General features: G+C 46.4%; 1 protein-coding gene across 4 annotated transcripts in view; it reads left to right on the forward strand.

Moving 5' to 3' along the window:
- The window catches only part of TNS3 (tensin 3), a 223798-nt gene that overhangs the window by 196697 nt on the left and 6104 nt on the right, over positions 1 to 20997 (forward strand). For all 4 annotated transcript variants that reach the window (XM_032758139.2, XM_058445056.1, XM_058445064.1 and 1 more), the window contains 8 exons: positions 346 to 517; positions 1766 to 2400; positions 3074 to 3160; positions 7437 to 7568; positions 10800 to 10895; positions 11724 to 11801; positions 12595 to 12672; positions 20752 to 20920. In XM_032758139.2, the coding sequence (XP_032614030.1) occupies positions 346 to 517; positions 1766 to 2400; positions 3074 to 3160; positions 7437 to 7568; positions 10800 to 10895; positions 11724 to 11801; positions 12595 to 12672; positions 20752 to 20920 (1447 nt within the window). The remainder of the gene's footprint in view (positions 1 to 345; positions 518 to 1765; positions 2401 to 3073; positions 3161 to 7436; positions 7569 to 10799; positions 10896 to 11723; positions 11802 to 12594; positions 12673 to 20751; positions 20921 to 20997) is intronic.

Raw genomic sequence — 20997 nt, forward strand, 5'->3', positions numbered from 1 at the left:
CATCAGCCTTTGTGGGGGATGGGGCTGGGAGGACCAGCCCAGGGGCCCATGACCGCAGGGAATGCCGGAGCTGACCAGCTCGTGGTAATGGGCTGGACACTGTGTGGGGGACTGAATTAGGTCGCTTTATTTTTGGGAACATTGTTGGGTGAGAATAAACCCATGCTTGGGGGTGTAGGGCTGGCCGCCTCCTCCAGGGTAGTGATGTCATGTTCAGTATGGCCATGGATGACAGAAAGCCTCAAAGTCAACACTGTTTCTTGTGGAACATGCAAAAGCGGCAGAAATTATGACTTCTCCAGTCCTACAACCGAGGTCTCTCTGCTTTCTGTGTTCCCGCTACAGAACCACGAGGCTGCCCTGAGACGCTCACTCACGCTGTGGGGATGTCAGAGAGCCCCATCGGACCCAAATCCACGATGCTCCGGGCTGACGCGTCCTCGACGCCCTCCTTTCAGCAGGCTTTTGCTTCTTCCTGCACCATTTCCAGCAACGGCCCCGGGCAGAGGAGAGAGAGGTAAGAAGATGGTTCTTTAAACTTGGTACAAGTTCTCCTTAAAGACCCAGAATGCTGAGAGGCGTGTGGGACCAGTGGGGGCTTGCTCTTCAGAGAAGCTGAAGCTAGACCAGGCAGGGATTGGCCTAAAGATGGGGCGGGGCAGGGGACCAGGGCTGTGTGCACAACACTGCTACCCCCGGGACAGGTGTATGTGGTGACATATGAGAAAATATAGGGACATACAGGAAATAGAGGAAAAAATCAGCCTTAGAGGGATTCTGGTTAACAGAAAGACCTGTGGGTGGGAGGGGGTGGGTATTAACAGGGAAAAATGGCCTATTTCTGCTTCACAAAGATACTACCCCTGAGGAAATTCATATATGAGACCATTCGTCTTGCTCAGAGTAGGAATAAGTTTCTTTATGCTTTGTTGTATGAACACGTAGCTCCCTATTTAACTTTTTAAATTCTACCTCTGCTATCCTTAAAATAAAAGAGGAGCCCTCATCTAAGGACATTACACATAAACTCTGTACCCATGAGTGTTCCATTGCTAGTGAAATATGTGTGTCATGTGGTGTGGTTTTAGCTGTCTTTCCGTACTCATAAGTGGGTGGTAATTTCCAGTATTCTTTGTGGTATCCGTTAATCAGCTGGTTCATCTAGCAAGTATGGATTGAGGACTGATGGTGTGTCTGGCAGATAAAGGAGATGGGGCAGAGGGATCATGCTGCGAGGAGGAGGGGACCCGCAGTGAACCAACGGCCCCGCTGCGGGGGATGAACGTGGGTGGCATCCCTGCCTAGTGCTGTGGGACAAGACGGGAGGGCATTTCTACTCCTGAAGGCACATGTGTATTGTGGCTGCAGGTGCTGGGCAAGGACTGGGAAAAGGCTTCCCAGTGGGTACACAGCTGAGCTACGCCTTAAAGGAAGAAAGGGCCTTGACCCCGTGAAGATGCAGGAGGGCGGGCGCAGGGGCTGAGAGAGCAGCATCTGCGCATGTGGAGGCCTTCATGGGGCGGTTCCCCTGGGTGCCCTCATGCGGGCTGCAGCATCCAGGCATGAAGTGGGGGCTTGAAAGGCAGGCAGCGTGAACTCAGAGAGGGCCTTAGTGTACATATTTTGGAAAATTTCTCCTGTGCTGCCTGGAGGGCCTCAGCACCCACTTCCCCATCCCTGTCTTCCCGTGTGGGTGACGCTTGCTGGTCTTCAGGTGTCTCTTTGTACCTTACATGCTGTCTTGGTCGGCTTGTCTTTTGAACAGCTCCTCTTCTGCAGAACGCCAGTGGGTGGAGAGCAGCCCCAAGCCCACGGTCTCCCTGCTGGGGAGCGGCCGGCCCACCGGAAGTCCCCTCAGCGCTGAGTTCTCCGGTACCAGGAAGGACTCCCCAGTGCTGTCCTGCTTCCCGTCGTCAGAGCTCCAGGCTCCTTTCCACAGCCATGAGCTGTCCCTAGCAGAGCCACCGGACTCCCTGGCGCCTCCCAGCAGCCAGGCCTTCCTGGGCTTCGGCACCGTCCCGGTGGGAAGTGGCCATCCGCCCGAGGAGGACCTGGGGGCCTTGATGGCCAATTCTCATGGAGTGTCACCGACCCCCAGCATCCCGCTGACAGCAACAGGGGCTGCCGACAATGGCTTCCTGTCCCACAACTTTCTCACGGTGGCGCCTGGACACAGCAGCCACCACAGTCCAGGCCTGCAGGGCCAGGGCGTGACCCTGCCTGGGCAGCCGCCCCTCCCTGAGAAGAAGCGGGCCTCAGAGGGGGATCGTTCTTTGGGCTCAGTCTCCCCCTCCTCCAGTGGCTTCTCCAGCCCGCACAGCGGGAGCACCATCAGTATCCCCTTCCCAAATGTCCTTCCCGACTTTTCCAAGGCTTCAGAAGCGGCCTCACCTCTGCCAGGTAGGTGTGTTTCCAGCAGGTGGAAGGGCCCCTCTGTCCATTCACTCGGGAAGGGAAGGGTTCAGACCTGCAGCTGAGCTGGCACATCTCTAGTGCTGGGCTGGGCACCTGGAGAGAAAATCCAGAGCCGTTGGGGTACTTTTCCATTTTCCTCATCCAAAGCCAAGCACTGGCCCAGGCTTTTCATTCACTTTTCTTGGCTTCTGTGTTTGGCCACCTTGGATTCCTTCCAGTAGAAAGTGCAGACATTTGCAGTGGTTCTACTTTCCGTTTCACTTGGGAACATGGCTTTTTGTAAATAACAAATTCCTTGTCAAATTAAATCAATTCATCCGAAACGTCATTATGAAATATTTCAAGTGTATAGGAAACAGTGTGGTCTATGGGTTAAACAACACCAACCTTACCCTCTCTTTCCTCGCTACCTTCCTATGTATTCTTAAAATGTATTGCAAAAGCCCAATCCAAGCATCCTGTTGTTTTGTTTTGTGTTATAAAACAGTCACTGCCTCCTCCAACTCAGTCATTTCAAAGGCAGGGTTCCCTTTCCTTAGAACATCCCTCGCTTGCTTGCCCTTGGCATGGAATTTGGACTTCTGGGATCACAGCAGATGAGAGGTTGCAAGAAGAAGAGTGCCCATCATGGTCACTGTTTTTAAATTTTGCTTTACAGATAGTCCAGGTGATAAACTTGTGATCGTGAAATTTGTTCAAGACACTTCCAAGTTCTGGTACAAGGCGGATATTTCAAGAGAACAAGGTATGTGGGGAGGATGAGGGCATCCTTGGGCATCTGCCCTAGTGCCCGCTTCGCTGCCTTGTGTGAAGATGGGCCCTGCAGTGGGAACATCAGGCAGCCGTGGCTTCGTATGGATTGAGTTTAAGCAGGGCCCACACATTATTCCATGCCTCCTGGGGACATGTTACAACCTTTTAGTTTTTATAGGGGAAAACTCACTACTAATGAGGGAGTTGGTGAGGAATGGGCCCCAGCCATGAGCATTCCAGTGTGTAGGGTGTAATTTCTGGCTGTTTGCACCAGCCAGTGGCTTGCCAGTGATGCCAGCCCACAACTGCTGACTGTGAGGAGGAGACATACTCTCCTGCATCTCCATGAAACCAGAGAGGACAGGGTGAGGAAGCAGGAGAGACGCCCTGCTCTTCTCAGGGACACTGCGTTCGTGAACACCTACATAAACACTTAATAATGAGACCCAGTTGTGGACTTAACCGCATGCCTCATACACAAACCAGGCAGAGCATCTCTCTGCTTGGTACAATGTCAGGTTTTTTGTTTTTTTAATTTGAAATCATTAATATTAATTTTTGAGCAATGAATATTTGAATATTTTGAGCATCACTTTTTACCAGAGCATGAATGGAAGAGATGTGGGAGAGGAAGGCTAGCAAGCTCTTCTGGGCAGCCCTGCTTGGAGACAGCCCCTGGGCAATGAGCAGAATTCATAAGGTGCTTCCCTCGGCTGTGGGATGGCCTTCCTCCCTGGATGCTGTGTCTCAGCTGAGCGTACCTTCCTCTGGATACCTCACTTTGGCAGTGCATAAAGTTTGTTGCTTCTGGGATATACCTCGGAAGAGATGGTGTGTGACTGGCAAGGCAGGGCAGGGCAGGGCCATGCCTCCAGTGCCTGGAAGACAGAGTCAGGATTCCTAGGAACCAAAGTGAATCCCGGTGGCCACCTGGTGGAGGCTGGAGTGAGAGAGGGAATGGGTTGGTTTAAAGCGGTGAGAAGTGACAAGCTGCCCGCAGTCAGCAGGAGACCCACTTGGCTCCTCTGTTCCTCTTTATCTTAACTTCAGAAGAAAATCAAGCTCTCTCCTTGTGAAGATGCCTCAGGAATGCCTAGAAATGAATAGTTGAGTGGCAGAAAAATAGCTCTGTCCAGCTCTCCACTGAAATTCTGCTATTCAGTTATGTAGATGATAGAAATGGTAAGAATGTGCATCTCTTATGATCTCAAAGAAGCGATTGTCATTTTAAGTGGAAGAGAGAGAAAAAAAAGCCCGTGGCCTGGAAAGACCTTCATTTCCCTGAATTGGCCTTTGTGAAACACTGCTCACCATGGCCGAGGGCCCCTCTGTGGCCGGATGCTGTGTGCCTGTTGCCACCACCCAGGCTCTGCTTGTGTCTCAAGAATCCCGATGACTGTGGCCCCCGGTGCCTTGGCACCTCCTCCAGCTGACCAGACTGAGAGGTGCCTATCCAGCACCTAAGAGATTCTGCCCAGACCCTTCCACTCTGTTGGCGCTGTCTTCTAGAGCAGGGCGATGTGTGGGGCTGGATGCCCCCTTCTCCCATTGTGCAATGTCATTGTAGCAGGGGGGATCTGAAACAGATAGATTTGGGTTGGAGTGCACTGAGGAATGTGATGCCAGTGCCAGGGTGGAGCACGCAGCTGCTGTGTGCAGTGTGTGGACGCTCGTTTTTCCAACTTCAGCACACCAGGCTCCTCAGCCCACTTCTGTTTGGAAAAACAGCGGGTCTAAAATTCTCCTCTTACTCCCATTGCCTGCGCAGGAGAGCACAGCCCCCTTGCACTCCTGCAGCCTGGCAGCTGGGGTTTCCCTCCTGGCCTGGGGAGAACTGGTCGGAGCAAAGTCCGTGTTCCCTCCACTGCCATCCACATGTGCCCAAAGTCTCAGTCCCGTGAGGCTTCTACACTTTATTTACCACAGGGAAGTAGAACCGTGCCTTACAAAAAGAAAAGCTCTGAGGTATATCATAGTTGAAACAAAATGTAAGTGATCTTTTGTTCTACTTAGAAAAAACAAAAAAGTAGGCCCGGTGCGGTGACTCACTCCTATAATCCCAGCACTTAGGGAAGCTGAGGTGGGAGGATCACTTGAGTCCAGGAGTTTAAGGCCAGCCTGGGCAACATAGTGAGACCCAGTGTCTACCAAAAATTTAAAAAAATTAGCTGGGTGTGGTGGTGTACACTTGTCGTCCCAGCTACTCAGGAAGCTGAGGTGGGAGGATCGCTTGGGCCCAGGAGGTTGAGGCTGTGGTGAGCTATGATTGTGTCACTGTACTTCAGTCTGGGCAACAGAGCGAGAGAGTCTGTCTCAAAAAAATAAAAATTAAAAATTGAAAAAATGTCATGCACGTTCAGCCCCGAAGTTTATAGACTATGCTGTGAGAAAACGTGCACCAGAATTCAGGGTATATTCCCAGGGCCTGTGCCCTGCCCCAGGAGGACCCCCCGCTCCCAGCCCTGAGTCCCTTGCGTGGGTGGCTGCAGGCCTGGCTGGAGCTACCAGCAGTCTTGGGCATGCACGGTGAGCCTACCTGTGTTTTCCTGCCCATCCTTCCCACTGCGTGCCGTTTAGAAGCTCCTGCTTCATCCCCAGGGGCGTGTTGAGCTCATCCCCTTGCCCTCATCCTGTACACAGGGCCACGGTGCAGGGCATTGAAAAATGTGTAAAAGAAACCATTCGTTTCATCCTATGGCCAAACAGATGCCCTGGCTGTGGGTCCGAGCAGGCCTGGGGGCACGTGAGGGGCTTCTGTGGGAATGCGCCATGGAGGTATTTACTGAGGCATGCCGGGGGCATCCCACCACTTACTGGTTCATGTTCTGCGCCCTGATCGCTTCCAGACAGAGCCTTTGGCATTCCAGAAAGGCAGCATTTCCATGGCTGTAATTATGTATAACTTTATATTCTAAATCCCCAGTTTTCCCCCTTTTTTTAAAATAAAGAGTAAATGTCTAGAAAAGAAATTCTGAGATGTAGTCTAGTTATCAGGGAACACTCTGGCTGGTCTGGGCAGTATCAAGTTGAGGTTACTATTACCCTAACCCACTCCCTCTTCTTCTTGGAAATGCCAGATTTTGGCCATGAAGGGGAGAGATTTTTTTGAAGCAATGATTCTGATTAGCTGAATGCCTACCAGCCTCACCAGGGAAGCTGGGTGACCCACTGTGCGAGGCCCTGGGTTAGCGGGCACATGGGGAACGTGTCCTCAGCCCCATCCAGGGGGTTCATTTGGCCACATCAGCCATGGAGCCACTGGATAGGAGGCCACCTGCAGGCCAGGTTTTTGTTACTTCCTTGGTGAATCTTGGAATTTCTATTAAATTTTCGGTAACATTTTGGGTATGCCCTTTAAATCATCAGAAAGTGTAATTAGAAATGTCTTTCCTGGCCGGGCTTGGTGGCTCACGCCTGTAATCCCAGCACTTTGGGAGGCCGAGGCGGGTGGATCACGAGGTCAGGAGATCAAGACCATCCTGGCTAACATGGTGAAACCCCATCTCTACTAAAAATACAAAAAATTAGCCAGACGTGGTGGCACGCGCCTGTAGTCCCAGCTACTCGGGAGGCTGAGGCGGGAGAATCGCTTGAACCCAGGAGGTGGAGGTTGCAGTGAGCCGAGACCATGCCACTGCACTCTAGCCTGGGCAACACAGCGAGACTCCATCTCAAAAAAAAAAAAAGAAAAAAACTTCTTTCCTTTTATGCTGTTGAAAGAGTTCATGTTCTCATGTTCTAAAATCTTTAAGAAAAATGCCACAGGGGGGCAATGTCCAAGCAGCGGCAGGGTGTGCTGCGACAGCCTCCCTCCCACTCTCTGTTTCTCCCCTTTGTGTATATTTGGATCTGGTCTTGTTTCTTACTCAGCGTGAGCCTCGGTTTCCTGGGCTGTCAGGTGGGGACCATCATTTGGACATCACAGGTGTTGTGGGATTAATAAAAATCCTGTGTTTTAACATGGGCAGCCCACAGGACAGTGCCTGGCACCTCAGTCTAGCTAAAGAGAGGGATATTCCTGTCTTTTCTGCCTCCTCAACAGGGAGGCCCACCCATGAAACATACACGACACCACAGAGACCTCCCTGAAGGTCCCTCAACTGCATGGACTCGTAGTTCTTCCAGCCAAGCAGGGGGATCCCGGCCAGGTCCCCACTGATCCAGTTTGCAAAAAGAGTAAGGGAAACAGGACCTACCCAAGGTTATGAGTGGGCATAGACCTGTGTCCACCTGGCAGACGTTCTTGTCTTTCTTCTCCCTTTCTGCAGCCATCGCCATGTTGAAGGACAAGGAGCCGGGCTCATTCATCGTTCGAGACAGCCATTCCTTCCGAGGGGCCTATGGCCTGGCCATGAAGGTGGCCACACCCCCACCTTCAGTCCTGCAGCTGAATAAGAAAGGTAAGGTTACCATTCCCTATTGATCTGTTCAGCTCATCCACAGAGAAACTCTGTTGATTTATTTTTAGGCTAATAAAATAAAAGATGACTTTAACAATACTCCCAAATTTTATTCTTAGTATTTATTTTTTCAGGTATATTTTACAAAGTTTCACCTTATTTAAGAAAGAACATTAATTTGTTAATTTTATTTTCTTTTGTTTCGTATAGGTAATCCATTTCATTGTTCAAAAATTAGAACCATAGGATAAGGCATCCACTAAGCCCGTTTTGCTTCCATTTCAGCTCCACCCCCCTCACCACCCTGTCACCTCCCATGATGAGGGAGTAGATTCGTGTGTGTCTTTTCACTGGTTACCTGTCCAAATGCAGGCAAATACACATTTTTATATGAAAACTAGCATACTGTGAGCACTATTCTTGTATCTATACCCAGTAGGGTATTTTTAGATGGATTAAAAGTGATACTAGAATAAGCCTAGACTCATGAGATGATCTCTAATGCAGGTAAAGGACTATGCCTGCCTGAATCCTTTTTGCATTAAAAGTCATGGCAAAAACCATAATGACTTTTGCACCAACCTGTAATAGAAGGATTTCTATTCCTTTGGGTGTAATACCCAGTAAAGGGATTGCTGGGTACTGCCTCTAGGTCTTTGAGGAATCACCACACTGTCTTCCACAATGGTTGAACTATTTTACACTCTCACCAACAGTGCAAAAGCATTCCTTTTTCTCTACAACCTTGCCAGCATCCACTGATCATATTTCTAAAATTGCTTGTAGCTGTCGTTCTCTTTGGAAGTTCTGGCTTTCCATCTTACGAAAATCCTGCAGCCAATTGATCCATTCTATTGTTGGTGGACACTTGATTTTCAGTTTATTCTTTTTTTCTTCTGCCCCTGCCCTTTTTGCCCCATTATACTCATCGTTGTGTGCTACCATGCCACAGACTAGACTAAGGAAAGGGAAGCTATTCTTTCACTCTGTCTGTCTCCCCAAATGGAAATTGTGGACTGAGGGGACATTGCAGGTCGTTGGTTCCCAGTAAGGACAACTTGACTTACTAGGAGTGGGGAAATCAGAAGCAGCTTGGATTTTAAACTCCTTGTGTTGATAAGTGAGACACCCACCTGGTTCACTCATGCTCTGTGCCTAATACCCGAGAGGATTTTTCCAAATCCTTGGATGAAACCTCTGCTTCATGCTTCCTGGAAAAAATTGCCTTGGAGTTACACCCTGTGGAATGTATGATTTGGCTGCCAGGAGGTCCAGCCTTAGGCAGGGCTGTAGCGTTTCCAGGAAACATAGATGGGTTCATTTTGGCACAGGTAATGGTGTGAGAGTGGAAGGGGTGGGGAGTGAGGCTGGGAAAGACCCGGGGCTCAGTCAAAGCTCAGTCCCGAAGCCTGTGGATACTGACTGTCCTGAAGCGAAGTAGAGAGAAGGCGTTGTGTAGGGGAGAAAGAACAGATAATTCTTGAAAAGTAGAATCTTCTAGCATCCAGAATTCCAGCATAAGAAGCCCAACAAGATGCTATTTCTGAGTGGAGATAAGGGCTTTTGTAGTTGGAGAGCTGAATTAGGCCTGATTGTTGAGGACTGAAACTGAATAATGATGATGGCAGGAAAGAGGGTCGCAGGACCAACAGCATCTGGCGAGTCTGCAGAGATGAGAGATTTTTGGGAGAGCAGGAATGATGGATGGTTTAGGTTGGCTCCTTGGTTTCCATGTAAAGTTTTAAAGCAAGGACAAATGACATTTCTGCATGCATTATCTTTTTGGAATCTAGATGAGAGTATATAACTGTTTTTACCTCTGTGCGTGCATCCTGCCTCTCTGACAGACTTTGGACTCAATCTTAAGATGAAAGGAACAAAATAGGGGATATTAGAATAGCAGACTTGAGGAAACCCAGCATTGTTGGTGGCCTCTGGGTGAAATCTTATCTGGCTGCTGTGTCTTCATCCTGCCCCTGGATTTGACATTCAGATTTCACAATCCAAGGACAGATTTGAGCAGAGTTTACCAGGTCATAAAGAGCCACAGCCATTCACCATACCACCTCCAGTAAACTGGAGATGGGACAGCTAGGGATGTTCTGGATGCTGTTCTCCAGAGAGCCCTGGCCAGAAGGACTTCCCACTGAGCCATTTCTCACAAGTGGAATCCAGACCCACGCTTGGTGTCCCCTTCAGTTTGGAAGCCAGGCATCATTTTCCTCCCACAACTGAATGGCAATATGTTCTTATCCCACTTTAATTCAACACAGCCTTTTATGGAATCTGGTCATTTCCTTTCCTGCAAGCTTTACTGCCCTTGTGAGATGCTGACACAGTGATATTTGTCATGTTTATAAACATCTTTTGGAAGCCTACTGTGGGCAAGGCACTGGGGACCAAGCCCAACTCCACTGGGTCTTGCTGCCAGGAGGTTTCCAACACCAGAAATATTAGAAGTTTAGGCAGACATGCCCCAGTGGAGGGTGATGAAGGAAGCCCTGGATCACAGAAATACAGCACACTGTGAAGGTCTGTTGGACTCATTAGCATAGGGCAGTGACTTCTTGTTCTTTTGGTTATGCTGTTTGTACTTTTCCACTCTCAGACAGTTTCGCCATTCAGTGGCTTTTTATGATGTGTTTTCTCTTTGGACTCATGGGCTGGCCTAAAGCAGATGTACTGTTTACTATTAATAGCAATGTGGTAGAGTGCTGCTCCAGTGCAGCTGAGTGCTTACTTTCTGGAAGGTTTTACAGATCCAGGCTCCTGGTTAAATCCCACCCAGAAGACTGACCTCCTTCCAGCTCTTTTTAGTGATTCATTATAGGTATCATTTTGTGTCTGAGCCTTTCTCACCTCTCCTCTTTGGGAGGGGATTCAGCTGGAGATTCATGATCCTCTTTTGTAGCTGCAAGCTCATTCCCTTCATTGGGGATTCTTGTAGAATGTTTGAGGGCCTCTCCCAAGGGACCTCTCCAGCCCCCACACTGTCATTGCAAGGGTTCCCGCCCTGTATCTGGCCTAGCCTGTGCTCATCCAGCTGTCCTGCAGCCTGGCTACCATTCCTAGGATGAAGATGGTTCTTGGCAGCCTCTTTTGCAGTGGCTGGACTCGTATTCAGAGAAGAGCCTTTTCAACTGTAGCTCCTGGCTTTTATGTTCTCTCTATTGAATTCTCCCATGCTCCCATTTTGAAAAAATTCTTCTTTCTTTAAATTTCGTGCCACAGCTGGAGATTTGGCCAATGAACTCGTCCGGCACTTTTTGATTGAGTGTACCCCGAAGGGAGTGCGGTTGAAAGGGTGCTCGAATGAACCATATTTCGGTGAGTTGCTTGAGAGGTTGCTGTCAATGTTCTGAACTCATGAGGCCTGGATTCCCTCTGCTCACCGACCTGAGATTTGGGACCATCACTCTTGTGGTGGTTTACTCATATTTCAGTCCCCAGTTCTGAAATCCCGCAGATCTGTATTATTGTCTTTAAGATAAACTAGATTTGAAGGTGTTCTTGAAAGCTTTGTCAAAACCAAACAAATGAAAAGCACCATATCGGAAGTAAGAATTATAGACGTCAAAAAGATTCTGTCCTAGTTGGCAGGCAGAAAAGTCCTGAGAAGGTTGGAGCTCCAGTGTGACCCTATCCCACAGCACAAGGAACAGCACAGAGCTCCCAACAGAGCACCCTCCCTTCCCTGCAAACTGGGAGCCTTCCCTACCTCACGAGCTTGTTGGAAAGATGACTTGAGCCATCCACACAAAGCACAGTGCAGCCTTAGGCATCATCGTTTAAATTAGAGCTTTGTTAAGAAGCATTGTGCAGGGGTAATATATATGGTTAACGTTGGAGTTGGCTTGATGTCAACCCTCCTGATTCAAGATCCGACAAACTGTGTGCTTTAGTCTTTATAATTTGGTAATGATGCGTCCATGATAAGAATGATCAACAGTTCCATTTACTTACCTCTCAACTATCTTGTGGAACTTTATACTTCTTTGAAGTTTTACACAAAGCTGCACATTAATCTAACATAACAGTTGCTAAAAAGATAAGGGCTCAGCCTTTGCATCCGTTTCATTCCAACTGATAAATTGGCTGAGCACACAACACTTACAGCAGTTGTTGACTCTTGTTTGCTGTCTGTCCACTTTGCAGGGAGCCTGACAGCCTTGGTGTGCCAGCACTCCATCACGCCCTTGGCGTTGCCGTGCAAGCTGCTTATCCCAGAGAGAGGTAAGGGGTCCTCAGTGCTAGTCAGGCTCTGTGTAGATTGTCTGCAGTCAAGGCCACCGGTTTTAGAGATCCTTAAAGATCCACTGAGAAAAATAATAAGACCGGAAGTTTTTTCATATTCTCTTGGTTGAACCCAAGAAAAGGCCAATGAGTTCATCCAAATCAAGGAGAGAAGAGGAGATTCTGCTTCACTGACAGCTCCCAGATAGCTTTACATCATGGATTTTGATGAAAGATTTCTATAGAGCAAAGATTCTGTAGTTTAAAAATATAAAACCGTCAGACAAAGAAGGCTTCAGGGTCATTGACATTTAATTTTTACGTTTCTACAAAATGGGCAAAATGTTGATGTTGTTGAACTTAGATGATGGATGCACTGTTCTTTTTACTTTTATGTTTGTTAAACAATATCCGTAATGAAATTAAATAACACCCACAGCATGTCAGGGCGATGTGACCGTATGTCCCACTTTCCTGAGCAGTCACAACTTCACATAAAAATGGTCTAACTTAATATATAGGTAAATGTGATTTACTTTTCAAAGTATCATTATTCATATGACTAATTCAGTGATTAGAAAAATATTTTGTTAGGCCTTGTCATCTCTACTTTTGTTCAGAACGTGATCATGGTTTCTATGGGCTGGATTATTGTCCCAAAGAGAAACTCTTGACTGCAAAACCATTGCATGTCATCATCTAGGAATTCTGTCATCAAATTGTCTAACTTTGTCATGAGGATTCTTGGTCAGGAGCAGGACTCATTTCTGTATTTTCTTGCCCCTTCCTACAGATCCATTGGAGGAAATAGCAGAAAATTCTCCCCAAACCGCAGCCAATTCAGCGGCTGAGCTGTTGAAGCAGGGGGCAGGTCAGTAAATGCAGCTCCATTTCTACATCTGGTGACTGGGGAGAAAAAGGACTCACTGACAGAACTTCCTTTTGCGCTTTCAGTATTCAGGTTTCCTTTCTTTTCTGTGAGCCTTGAAGGAGGTTTCATTTTATAGAAGCTTGCACAGAGCTGGGGGGAGTGCAGTTGTTGAGACATCAACAAGGGCTTCATGGGCCAGTCTAACTCAAGCAAGACTAAATTCAGTGGAATAAATGTCAAGCCCTGGATTTAGTCTGGGGGCAAATATAGTAAGACAGGATGTGGGTGATCTGTCTCGGCAACTGTAAATGTAAAAATGTTCCAGAGACGTGACTCAACAAGTCACTTGACATGAGTCAACGATTTGACCCACACTGCCAGCAACCCCAGTGAGACATGCAACACCCAAGAACCAGCTCGCCAGACAGAGCAGGTCACTTAAAAAAATGTATTCATAGAGTTTCCTTTTTAGAGCAGTGACAGATTCACAGCAAAATGGAGAAGAAGGTACAGAGATACACCATATACACACATAGCCTCCCTGCTGTCAACATCCCCCAGCAAAGTGGTGCACATGTTACGGTTGATGAACCTACATTAACACAGCCTGGTCACCTGAGTCCCTAGTTTAGGGACTTGATGTTTAGGTTCACCTTGATGTCATGCATTCTCTGGGTTTGGACAAATGCATAATGACAGATAATCACTGTTACAGCATCATAGTGAATAGTTTTATTGCCTTAAAAATCCTCTGTGCCCTTTCTATTCGTTCTCCCTCCCCCATCAACCCCAGGCAACCACTCATCTTTTTATTGTCTCCATATTTTCAACTTTTCCAGTATTGTCATATAGTTGAAACCATACAGTTCATAGCCTTTCGAGGTTGGCTTCTTTCACTCAGTAATATGCATTTAAGTTTTTCCTCCATGTGTTTTTATGGCTTCATAGCTCATTTTTTTTAGTAGCGAATATTTCCTTGTCTGGATGTACCAGTTTAGTAACCCATTCACCTACTAAAGGACATCATGGGTGCTTTCAGGTTTTGGCAGTAATGAATAACGCTGCTCTAAACACCCATGTGCAGGTTTTTGAGTGGATATAAGTTTTCAACTCCTGTGCGTAGATACCAAGGAGCGCATTCCTGGATTGTATGGTAAGAGTGTGTTTAGTTTTATAAGGTAGAGGCAAACTGTCTTCCAATGTGGCTGTCCCATTTTGCATTCCCACTAGCAATGAATGCGAGTTCTTGTTGCCCCACATCCTCGCCAGAATTTGGTGTTGCCAGGGTTCTGGATTGTGGCCTTTCTAATAATAGCATAGTGGTATCTCATTGTTTCTGATGACTTACGATGTGGAGCACCTTTTCAGATGCTTATTTACCATCTGTATATCTTCTTTGGTGAGGGGTCCATACAGGCCTTTGGCTTGTTTGTTTAATTGGGTTTTTGTTTTCTTATTGTTAAATTTTAGGAGTTCTTTGTGTATTTTAGACACTAGTCCTTTTGAAAATATTTTCTTCCATTTCATGGCTTGCCTTTTCATTCTTCTACAGAGCAGAAATTTTTAATTTTAATAAAATCTAGCTTATTGATTTCCTATTTTGTGGATTGTGACTTTGGTATTGTATCTTAAAAAGTCACCACCAAACCCAAGGCCAGCTAGATTTTATAGTTTCAAATTTTACCTTTAAGTCTATGATCCATTTTAAGTTAATTTTTGTGAAGGAGGTAAGGTCTGTGTCTTGATTCATTTTTTATTTTTTTGCCTGCAGATGTCCAGTTGCTTCTGTACCACCAGTTGAAAAATCTGTCTTTTCGCAGTTGTATTGCCTTTGCTCTTTTGTCTAAGATCAGTTAACTATATTCATGCCTGGGTCAACTTTCGAGTTCTTTAATTGACCTATTTGTTCTTTCACCAATATCACATTTTCTTTATTGCTTTAGCTTTATAGTAATCCTGGAAGTCAAATAATGTCAGTCCTCCAACTTTGCTCTTTTCTTTCAATATTGTGTTTGCTATTTTTGGTCTTTTGCCTTTCTGTATTAATTGTAGAATCATTTTGTCAATATCCACAAAATAACTTGCTGGGATTTTTACTGAGATTGCATTGAATCTATAGATGAAGTTAGGAAGAACTGACATCTTGGCAGAAGTTGAGTCCTGCTGTCCATGAATATGGAATATCTCTCCATTTATTTAGTTTTTTGTATCTTTCATCAAAGTTTAATAGTGTTCCTCATATAGATCTTGTCTATAGTTTGTTAGATTTATATATAAGTAGTTTTTGGGAGGTGCTACCGTGAATGGTATTGTGTATTTAATTTCAAATTTTACTTGTTTATTGCTGGTCTGTAGGAAAGCAATTGACCATTTGTACATTAACCTTGTATCCAGCAATCTTTCTGTAATCGCTTATTAGTTCCAGGCCAGGTTACTTTTGCAGCATTAGATGCAGTCCTAGTGGCCCCAGTTTAAGAAGGTTGTAAGCAAACCACATACCACAGGGCTCTTGTGGTTCTCTGGCCGTGAGGGAGGGACACAGCTAGAGAGGACAGTGGAGCCTGCTGACTTTCAAACCTTGACTTTCAAAACCATTTTAAGTTTTTCATGCAAGGTAGGTGTTTATTGTCAGAAATGTTGGGGAGGGAATTTCTGAGTCTGGTAGAAGATTGGACTAGAAATATCTCCATTCTGTACCTCATACCTGCAGAGTAGTTTACAGGTGTAACTCCACAATGAAGGTGTATGTAATGTATAGGCATTTTCTTATTTCCTCTACAATTTGTGTTGTTCTTCAATGTAGCTTTTCTCTGTAAAATTATACATCACTGTGTCTGTTACCAAGCTAAAGTAAAATTACTCTGTTTTGGATGGAATTTTATAGTGTTTAAGTCATTTTAGACTCTCCTTATAGGTTAAGTTATCTGTGGCCAAAACAAAGGTGAAAATAGCTTGCCCCAAATTGCAAGCATGCTAAAACTCGAAGCTCCAAAATGAAAAGTGTAGCTGTGGTCATGGGTTTCCGGCCATGTTCCGCCACTCAGGATTTTGATCTCTGGCAAATCACTTAGCCACGCAGACCTGAGGTTTATATCTGGTCAGTGGGCATAATAATATTTCTACACATAGCAGTTGAAAAGATTAAATGAATAGGACACTGAAAATGCCTTGGGAACATTTTTCTGGCCCAAGAGGAATGGCCTTTCCTGGGAAGCCGGCCTCACCCTTTCCCTTGTGAGGGGCCTGGGCTGGTCCTGGGCCGCAGCCCCTAAATCTGTTTTAGGGTATCCCTGGAGCCCATCATGGTTCTTAGCTTTCTTCTGTTAAAGTAACAGTGGACCCTGTCTGTGGGTCCCAGTGAAGTGCCCAGGAAGATGCAGGAATTTACTGTAGACCTCCCTGACGAGCAGCTCACTCACTCTCAACTGAGGAGACAGGGCTACAAAACCAGCTCCACTCTGATGGATTTATTTGTTTCAGTTGCACCTTTTAAAAATGTATTTGAAATTTTGAAAACCTTTAATTAGTGGTTTTAAAATCACAACTTATGCATTGGCGGTGTTCAAGAAAGCGCAGAAGAACAGGGATAGCAACAGGCACAGAGCACTTGTCCTACCCAGCTTATTGGCTCCTCCCCTTCACCCACAGGTCATGTGGTGTAGTGTCCTGTCATCCTGTGTCATAGACAGAGGATCCAAGGTGACAGCTCTGGCTCCTGAATGGCAGATCTAGGCCTGGCGTTCAGCTCCCACGTCCAGCCATGCCCATATCGTCTCAGTGACACAGCCCTGCCCATTCAGCCCTATATAGTAGCACCAGGGCACACACAATTTCACTTTTCTCCTTAAGCTTCTTAGTTATCCTGCATTCACCCAGTAAGTGTGGAATTAATAAATGAATTGAATGAATTTAGTTGATCATAACAGTGCATCCTAATAGCACTTGTTTTAAGATATTAAAACTTTCTCTTCTATCCTGGCTTACCATTTTTAAGTGCACTTCCATCTTTTAAAATTACATATGAAATGTATCAATAACTCCAAATGTTTTTTTAAGGATGGGTCTTCTTAGAGTCAAGACTTCATTCAGAACTTTGAGTTTGTATCTGATCATCTGAGTTGGGCATTTATATATGAAGCTTAAATTATGACTGCCTTGAGCTTCTTTCCTTTAAAAATCTCATGTCTAAAACACATTGAGAGCTGTGAATGTCTGCTGTGCATTACATTAACCGCGATTCCAAGCTGCGGAACCAGGACAGCAGATCTGTCACCAGAGGAGTGAGGCTGTCACAGTGACCACCCCTCAGCTAGTGTCGACTTCACCTGAAGGATTGGCTGCAGGTGTTTAGAATCAGTGCAGAACAACCACTGTAGCAAGACAGTGGAACTATTGCAATCTCTGATGACCTCCAACAATTTAGTGAGTTTTCTTTCCTAAACTTTCTTTCCTAAACTGTTGTCCTAATTTACTTAGAGTCCTAGACTCCTGGATGTGCAATGTTCTTTGAGATGATCATGTCCAATTTCCCCATTATAAAGATTCAGGAAGTTGAAACTCAGAAATATTAGCGGTCAGACAACTCACAAAGATGGGAATAAACTTGTAATGCTCTCCAGTTTAATCCCCCCTTTTTTTATATTAAGGCCATTATGCCTTTGTTCCAATCTCTAAAACAATTTCTATTTGTGTTTTAAGCCTCAGTTCTTAATTGTTCTTGTTGAAGCAGAGGAATATAATATAATCCTGAAAAGAAAGACTTATTTCTTTTCAGTAGCCTTCTAATAGATTTCCCAGAAATGTTGCAGTTGCATTTTTTAGCATATGGTAGGTATAATTTTTTTTTATAGAGTTGTATATGTTCTTTAAGTTTTAAAAATGGAAAATAAAAGAAAAGAAAAAATGAATTACTCATAGATCTGTTGCCCCTATGCAGCCCGTGAATATTGGGATGAAGGGTGGACAGCAGGTAAAGTGTTCTCCAGCCCAAAGACCACTCCTGATGTCAACCAGATCCAATCCTATGCTGCCTTTTTCCTTGTACTTGGGGTCATGCTGCCTGTACGATTCTTTTCTCTTCTCTTAGCATAATAAGTTTACCCGTGGTTTTTACAAACATACTGCAGGTCTCATTTTTTCATGGCTACACAATAGTCCATCACATAATTCACCTCCTTATGGATGTTCATTTACCATGTTTCTAATTTTTAATACCACAGACAGTTCTTAAAGGACCATCTTTCTGCATTATTTATTTTTTCTGAATTCTGGATTGTTGCCGTAGGACAAATTCCCACATGTGGGCCTCAGACTTTTGTTCTGTGTTATCAAGTCCCTTTCCCAGAGTAGCCTAGCAATTGACAGAGCTCCATGCCATGGGTCTGGTGGGTGCCTTCCTGGTAACTCTCACTGGGCACTGAATCTTCACCTCTGGCCAAGAGCACTTGTCAAGTGGCATTGGACAGTCTTGGGTCAGGTGCAGTTGGACAATCATAGGCAGGCGCAGGCATGCCTGTTCTCTGCTGGAGAGAGGCTCTGGGGCACTTGGTGTCAGTTGGTTGACGTGTGCTCCGCAGAACAGCCTCCCTAGTGGCAGCATTTTCTTCTCTGCTTTGAGGAGTGATGACATAGCTCCTGCATTTGGGGAGAGAGATTCCCCAAACAGCAGATTGCTACCAAACTCTAGCCATCAAGACTGTTCCTCATCAGAAAGCCATCTGTGACTCCTTCAAGAGAGCATGGATCTGGGTTGTGGCAGCTGTGGTTCTGTGTGAACTGATAGAGATTGTGCCAGTTTTGTGGAATTTTCCTAGTAGTTAGGTCAAAATTTCCCCTTTTTTCTCTCTTCCGTAACTGCATGATCAGCATGACAGTAATGCTAATAAAATCAAAGGCAGACTGTCCCTCTCGTGAAGTCTGTTTTGAATTCTCCAGGCTCCCTCGCAGCTCCTGTCTGATGCACACATGCTTTTCATTTTCCTGTTCTAATCATAGCAGACGTGGTTTTTATTCTGCTTTCCCCGCTGATTGCTGATGACGTCTTTCCATGCTGCCATGTGATTTTCCTGGTTACCGCTTGCTGGTTGCTTGGTATTCCACCGAGGGGGCCTAATTTTACCCCTCTCTCATTTCTAATGTGTTTCTGGTTTTTCCCATTATAATGAATATGTGGCACAAATGTCTTTCCCTGCAGGTTAGCTATCCCATGTGGTTGTAGAATATTTCCTTTCTCATTCTCCTCAGAAGCAGGACCTCTAGGTTACTTCGAGGCATTTCAGATCCACCTGATAAATATTGCCAAGTATACTAATCTGTTCTCATGATGCTAATACAGACATATCCGAGACTGGGTAATTTATAAAGAAAAAGCGGTTTAATGGACTCACAGTTTCACATGGCTGGGGAGGCCTCATGATCATGGTAGAAGGCAAAGGAAGAGCAAAGGCACATCTTACATGTGGCAGGCAAGAGAGTATGTGCAGGGGAACTACCCTTTATAAGATCATCAGATATCGTGAGACTTACTGTCACGAGAACAGCATGGGAAAAACCCACCCCCATGATTTAGTTACTTCCCACCAGGTCGCTTCCACCACACGTGGGGATTATGGGAGCTACAATTCAAGATGAGATTTGGGTGGGGACACAGCCAAACCATATCACCAAGTGATCATCAAAAATAATGGGCTCAATTCCTCAGAGTGTCTTCAGCTATAAATACTATGGTCTTTGCTGTGGAGGGAAAGGATAGTCCAGCAACTCATAAGTCGCCCTGCACTGTGACACCCAGGGACATCCTAGCCCATCTGTGGGCTTGTGTGTCAGTGCACCCTGCGGCACACCTGTCAAACCACCTGCCAGCTCACCTTCCAGTGCACCTGCCAACACATCTGGCAGAATATCTACCAACATACCTGCCAGACCACCTGCCAGCACATCTGTCTGTGCACCTGCCAACAAACCTGCCAATAGGCATGACCCTTGCTGGTTCTGAAAAGTCAGACTTAAAGGCAAAGAGAAGATGGAGCTGCTCCCTAGGGCTGCCTCCCCCAGGAGGACACAGCCGAGGGAGACAACACCACCCAGCGCGTACCGTGCATCAGAGTGTTGAGATGTGTTGCTGTAGACTATGGGGAAGCACTCTTTTTCTGTTAAGTGAAACTTTAGAGGCCTTTAACCATGGAATTAAGACACCCACATACTCACATAGAGGGACTTGTGTACAGCAGATAGGGGGCGAGTGAGTGAGGGCAGTTCTGTTCCTCAGGAGGAAGCCTACTCAGCCTTTGGGCAGGAGAGGCCCTGGTTTCCTTCAGTGAATGAGATTCAAGCTAAGCCTGGATGTCTGGGAACACCTCAGTTTCACTCATGCCCCAAAGTCACACGTGCACTTGTGCTTGAACTGCAGGGTCACAGGGTAGAAGGGAGGGAAGGGCTGTTATGGAGCCCAGTTGTTTTTCTTCTCCCAAGAGGAGATGGTCAGGGACAAGACCCACAGCCCTCCCTTGGCAGCATGGGGAGCCAGGACATAGGCGAAGCCGGGCCACTTTTGGCTCTTTCCAGCCTGTTCTCTGAGCTCACTTCAAGCCATTCCTTCTCTCGACATCCAGGATTTGAGGACATATGCCTCACGGATGTTTCTCAGAGGCCTCTGGGCTCCTTACCTATAACAGTAGTTGGGTTTTGTGCTAATGTGACTGTTGTCCAGACCCACCCTGAGACCTGAGAAGGTGCCTTGGGCTCCACCTGGGACACGAGGGTTTAATACAGCTGCAGAGTGAATGGAAAGCTCCCTCTGGCTGGTGGGAAGGCAAAGCCACATGAGGCAGGTCTGCTTTGCTCTAGTAACTCCCTTATTCTCTGCCTTGACATGGGAGCAAGTGCATCCTTGGAGCACTCACTATTCATGTTTTCAGAATTAGGGACAAAGGCCATCTGCCCTACATGCACCCAGCACAGGACACATGCGCAAGTCGTTCATAAACCCACAGTCTGCACATCAGCAACTGCCTGCGTGTTAACAGGACACACCTGTCCCAATAGTTGCAACTAACATGTGTCTCCTTTGGTGTCTTCCAGCCTGCAACGTGTGGTACTTGAACTCTGTAGAGATGGAGTCCCTCACTGGCCACCAGGCGATCCAGAAGGCCCTGAGCATCACCCTGGTCCAGGAGCCACCACCTGTGTCCACAGTTGTGCACTTCAAGGTGTCAGCCCAGGGCATCACCCTGACAGACAATCAGAGGAAGTGAGTGCCTAGAGGGAGGCAGGAGCTGTCCAGCAGGGGCGGGGCTGTCACCTTCCTCTTGCTCTTCCCTAGTGTGA

This window comes from Hylobates moloch, unplaced genomic scaffold (genome assembly GCF_009828535.3).
Source record: "Hylobates moloch isolate HMO894 unplaced genomic scaffold, HMol_V3 SCAFFOLD_1, whole genome shotgun sequence".
Classification (NCBI taxonomy): Eukaryota; Metazoa; Chordata; class Mammalia; order Primates; family Hylobatidae; genus Hylobates; species Hylobates moloch.